Source organism: Catharus ustulatus, chromosome 17, assembly GCF_009819885.2.
Source record: "Catharus ustulatus isolate bCatUst1 chromosome 17, bCatUst1.pri.v2, whole genome shotgun sequence".
NCBI lineage: Eukaryota > Metazoa > Chordata > Aves > Passeriformes > Turdidae > Catharus > Catharus ustulatus.
Window position 1 is genome coordinate 4,945,175 of NC_046237.1, and position 6,000 is coordinate 4,951,174.

The 6,000-nt window shown below is 48.2% G+C and overlaps 1 protein-coding gene across 1 annotated transcript; it reads right to left on the bottom strand.

The window, feature by feature from the left end:
- Positions 1–223: 223 nt before the first annotated feature.
- PSMA7 (proteasome 20S subunit alpha 7) lies at positions 224–5,750 on the bottom strand. Its single transcript, XM_033074728.2, has 7 exons — positions 5,596–5,750; positions 4,267–4,393; positions 3,334–3,458; positions 1,908–2,030; positions 1,444–1,563; positions 837–899; positions 224–565 (listed from the first exon to the last, which is right to left on the bottom strand). The coding sequence occupies exons 1-7, from the start codon at positions 5,689–5,691 to the stop codon at positions 473–475; spliced, it is 747 nt and encodes a 248-aa protein (XP_032930619.1). The 5' UTR covers positions 5,692–5,750; the 3' UTR covers positions 224–472.
- Between the last annotated feature and the right edge of the window lie 250 nt (positions 5,751–6,000).

The window sequence follows — 6,000 nt, forward strand, 5'->3', positions numbered from 1 at the left end:
GACCCCCAAACCACAACCCCCAGCTCTGTCCTGTCCTTTGGCAGTAAAACACAAACCTGCTGTCACAGACTGCTGCTAGGCAGACCCAGCCTTTGGGAATAAAAACCCCAACTCCCTACTAGTTACCCCAAGACAACTGCTTAAGCAAAAAAAGGGACATGCTGAGAACTCAGACAGTGCAGGAAAGAACCATTAAACAAAGTGAAGTGTCCAGGGAAAAAAATGCAAGCAAAGTCTCTGTCCTTTAATGGGTTATTGCTGCTGTTCTGTAGCCAACCAGATCATCCTGAGTAATTCAAATCCAAGGAACAGACAGATTTTTTTTTTAAATAACAGCTTTAAAAAAAAATCAGTAGGTTTATTGTAGGTCTCAAGAGAGCACAGTATGAGTAACTGGAATGCCTACATGTCTATACAGAATAACCCATCACTTGAATTAAAAAGAAGCAGCTAAGCAGGTGCATTTCATTCATCATGATGTTTTCTTCTGTTTTTTCTTTTCATTTTCTTCCTTTTCCTTTTCAATTTCAGCCACATACTTCTCAATTTCTTCAGGGTTTAGGATCTAAAACAGAAACATGGGTGACCCTCAGGATACCACTAAAGCTTGAGATAGTCATGAAGATGATTCCAGTTCTGCCATGGGAAGAACATTAACTGCTGTTTATCTGGAACCAAGTACCTGCTACAGACACAACAACATTCCTTGGCCACTAAGAATAAACTGGAGTATTTGTCAGTGCACAATGTGAGATTAAGGGCTGGCAGTGAAGGCAGATCAACAAGGACAGTATCAGAGACAGGCTCAAGGGGAGAGAAGCAAACACCAGCCTCACCTTCAGCGGCTGCTCCCGTCTCATGACCGCCAGCTCGATGTTCTTCCCACCAGACTGCACCACCTGGGAGAGGCAGAGGGAAGCTTTAGGAGCCTGGCCAGGAATTCACTCCAACACCCCCCCTCAGCTCTCCTTGGAAGGAGAACAGATATGGATGGAGGTGCATTTCACTCCTTAGCTCTTAAGCTCTCACCCAGCAGCACTAACTCTCCAAAAGATCTTTACACTGGTGCCAGTGCCCTGGGCAGATGGAGAAATACCTCAGCCCCACCACCTGACTTGTGCTATTTTCTGTATCTTAAACTTCAATTAAAAAATAAAATATTCAGCACGTGCTTTAGCACATCTTTGTTGCATTTGTGTAAATGCCCAGAAATGAACTCTATTTTCCTCCCCAGAGCTGCTGGTTGTATAAATTATGGGAATTATTACCCCAAATATTCTGAACCTTGAATTCATTCCAACACCCACAACCCACAGTAAACAGCTCTCACACCTCCTTTGCAGCACTTTCTTGGGACATCCACAAATATTTTCCCATATTCACATCTAAGAAGTGAATCTGGACACAGTGAAGAGCCACAGAGGAGATGTGAAATAGCCTCACCTCCAGAAGAGCCTTGATGACAAGTTTAATAGTCAGATCATCTGTTTCAATGGCCTCATCAGTGTAGTTTTTCTCCAGGAACTCACGCACAGATTTGGCTCCTCTGCCAATGGCATTAGCCTGGAAACATTAAAGGGAAAAAGAAAATGAATGGGAGTGTAGAGAAGATTTCATTTGCAGAGTAAGAAAGAAATACAAAGTTGTACAAGTGCATAATCTGTCACACACACAGACAGTTATCTGGCACTGGTGGGTTGGTTTTGGGGTTTTTATGAAAGCAGGGTAAGACTTCCCAAGGAAAGCTGAACTGCAGCTGGCCACTCTCAGTACATCTGAGCACTAAGGATTTCTGCAGCTGTGAGACAGCACCATCTGGCCAGCGAGATCTCCTCTACCCCAATCGCACTCTAAAGGAAACATTAACTCCCAAATATTCCATTCTACCAGGGGCTGAATCCACTCACCTTCCAAGCATGGTAGGTGCCAGAGGGGTCAGTCTGGTACAGCCGTGGGGTCCCATCAAAGTCAAAGCCCACGATGAGGGCGGAGATCCCGAAGGGTCTGCGGCCGTTGCTCTGCGTGTACCTCTGAGCACAAAGCACACACTCACAGAACTGCCAGCTCTGGAAAATCTCCAGGCTGCACAGCAGGCTCTGGAGCACTTACAACCAGAAGAACCCCCAGAAATGCTTTTAGCTGGCTCTCTCTATTAGTCAGGACTCTGTATCTCACAGAGCCCCCAAGGCAGGCAAGTGAGAGGTGGTTCCTGTCCAACCCCTGTTCCTACACCTGGTCACAGCTTCCAGAGGCACCTCCCCTCCTGCTCAGTGGAGCTGAGGCAGCCACAGCCATGTCTGCAAGCCCCAGCCCCACGAGGACACCTGAACAGTTTTCACCAATGATTTGCACTGATTCCACAGGAAATCATGGCAGCTCCGTGGTTGTGAGCAGGTGACACTGGAGCCATGTCACAGCCCTCCTGGCACACTGCTAGCAAAGTCACTGCCATGTCACACCCCAGGAGCAGGAGGGCTGACACCCACACACCACAGCAGCAGGAGCTGGGCCAGGTGTGTTTGTGACAGCACGAGAGAAATGGTGAATGTGCCAGAGAGACAAATGTGAGACTGGATAAAGGAACAAAGTGAAACTTTGGGAAGTGGTGCCTTGCTCTGACAGACCAGTGATTATTACAAGAATCACATTATCATCATCACCACTGTTCCAACACATCTGTGCATAAGTAAATTAGATTTTCTCTAATTCTTGCCAGTGGCTGAAAATCAGTTTAATACAGCAGCAAATGGGTAATTTTCTCACAGAACACAGCTGGCCATGTTTTGATGCTGCAATTCATTCTGAATTCATGACTATCAAACACAGAAGACATTCAATGCTGCACCAATTTGCTCCCCTCTTACCCATCCCTGCAATGGCTTTGCAGGAGAAAAAACTACCAGGAGCCATGAAGAAATGCCAGCAACCCAGGCCCACTGTTCTGGGAGTGAGATAGCATAACACATGGAACTGTGCACTCCTTACAAGCACTGTAGTGTAGCTTTATCTTGGGGGCAAAAAAACTCAAACAGCACTCAATTGTTCTTTTCCATTGCTACGTCCTCATTTCCAATGAACACCCACAATGTGTTTTTTGCCAGGTAAGTGGAGTGAGACTAGAGGACAGACATTTCCACAGCTTGAAGAGGTGTCAGACACCCCATGCTACACACCTGTTTCATGCTGCACGTGTGACACTCCAGTCCCACAGGGTACACACCTGTTACACACCCAAGCTGTACATGATGCACAGCACAGGCTAACACAACAGCACCTGTAACATGTGTGCCAGGTCAGGACCCATCTCCAGCAGCTCTGTGCAGCCCCAAGTACCTGTTTCAGGCTGGCAATGTAGCGTGTGATGTACTCCACGGTGACAGGATCCTCCACGGTGAGCCTGTGGCTCTGGCACTCCACCCGAGCTCTGTTTATGACTATCCTGGCATCAGCTGTCAGCCCTGAAACAACACAGTGGCCTCAGAGTCATGAAAAAAACCTCAGAACACCAATCTGGTTCAGTGTCAACAGAAGGGAAAATCAAAGCAGAGCTCAAACTCCAGGTTTGCTGAGTAAGAGCATTTGTAAGGCAGCAGAGAGTGGCTAATCCACAAAAATAACTCAAGGATTTAATTTACAGCTTCCAAGTTTGTGAGTTAGGTGACACACACAATTCTAAACCAGGTAATGGGAATATTGCTGACAGCATTCCATATCCCAGCAAATCTGCAATGCCTATTCTCACACACATTACTCCTCATGCAGTCCTGTTTCATCTGCCCAGCAAATCTCATCTAGTTAATGAGGCTACAGCAGCATCATGTTAGCTGACAAAAGTGTGTGACCCTTTAAAAAAACGACTTTAAAGAAATTCAATTCCTATTTTACTTTTTAGCTAATGCTGCCATTTCTCATTTAGAGCCTTGTTTTTACTAGAGAATTTTTCTTCAAGTTTGTGAACACCCCTGCACATATTCCAGACCCTGGCTAAGGGAGCAAGGCAGGAGAAAGAACTGAGCCTCTCATTCCTGCACACTGAACCTAACCCCTGAGGTTTTAGTCAGGTAAATCAGACCTCCCCTTAAAAATATCATGGACACTGACACTCTATTTCTCCATATAAAAAAAAAAAAAAAAAGAATAAGCTACAGTGGAAATACTGTGAGTGGCATTCTCAGCCAGTTACACCCTGTATTTTATATTTTCAGATTCCATAAACACACTCAAAGGTGCCCCAGCAAGTGCCAAAACCCTGAAGGGACCATGTACCTGCAAAAGCCATGCAGACATTGTCATCCAGAGCACAGATCTTCCGCACAGTTCTCTCATCCTGGAGCTTTGCCACTGACTTCTTCTCCACACCAAGGACAACAATATCCTTCCCTCTTACTCCAACCTTCCATGCATGAAAAGAAGTAATAAAGTTAACCTGGGTCCAAAAATCCTCACAGCTGCAGATTTTACTCAAATGAGCAGTAACCAAGCACAAACTCCCACACTGCAACCATTACCTCAGCTTGAAGTCAGGATTTTATTTCCCACTCAACTCAGAGGCAGGACTGATGTAACAAAAATTGCAATGCATTTCAGGGTGCAGTTTCATCATCAGTTTATACCAACCTAAACCCCTGTGGCTCCCAAGAGGCAGACTCCAGCTCCTCTCACAAACTCCATCGGTGTCCCACAGCCACGGAACCTCAGTCCAGTGGCACTGTTCAACTCAAGAGCCCAAGGCACTGAAGATCAGTTGCCAAAATGCTCTGTCAGCAGCTGCCTCCATGGCCTAACTCATACCTTGAACACAACTTTTCCAACATCACTGAGGAAAAAAACCTTGACCCTTCCCCTTCATTCCCACTGTTTCTCACACGGGGATAGGAATATTTTTTTTATGGGATGGCCCTGCTGTCAGCATGTTCCAAATGTTTCCAGAAGCATTAAACTCAACAAGAGACAGGATGGGTGGTTATACTGCATGCTGTCTCCACTTTTACAGTATTTTTAATTTCTGGAAAAAAAAATCAAGAATCTCTTTGGCACTAAATCTTGTTACATTCACTCCCATCCCAAAGATGGTACATTTCCTTTTTGGCAATGTTAATTGAAACATACAACTATTAATACAGTTATGACTTTTTAAAATTAAAACTTGCTATAGCTAGAACTTATTACTAATCACTAATAAAATGTTATTCGCAAATGAATACTTTTTTTCTCCTCCCCTATATGAAATAAAACTGCCACTGAACAAAAGCTTGGGACAACGGCAAGCTGGGAGCCAGCAATGTACTTGTAAAAGCAAATTCCTTTTACCGACGTGTTTCCCAACCCACCGGGAATGCGCCTCGTGCACAAGCACAGAACACCCCAAACTGCAGCCGCACAGACCGAGAGAGGCCAGGATCGCTGCACAGCCCCGCAGGCAGCCAGGCCGGGGCAGGTCCGCAGCCCGGGGGATGTCCCGGAGCGATCCCGGAGCGATCCCGCTGCCCCCGCGGCCTCCCGGGCCCGCCAGGCCGGGCGCGCAGCGCGGTGCAGGCCCCGCCGCGGGCCCGCTCTGCCCCCGCCGCCCCGCCAGCCCCGCCGCCGCTGACTCACCGCCGTGGAGCCCTTCTTGACCGCCTCCTGCGCGTACTCCACCTGGAAGAGGTGCCCGTCCGGGGAGAAGACGGTGATGGCGCGGTCGTAGCTCATGGCTCCGGCAGAACCCGCACCGTCATCCGGGCGGGCCGGGGGCGGGGCGCTGCGCTCCGCGCTGCGCACTTGGCGTACGCACTTTGCGCAGCGTGCGCAGCGCTCCCGCCGCACCGCGCGCGCTCCGCGGCCGCGCGGGGTCCAGAGCGGTTTGGGGTGGATGTGACCTCAAAAATCACCTCCTGCCACGGGCAGGGACACTTGCACTGCCCCCAGCCCCTTCAGCCTGCCCTTGGGCATCTCTAGGCACGGGGCAACCACGGCTTCTCTGGGCACAGGGCTTCGCCGTCCTCGCAGGGACGATTTTCC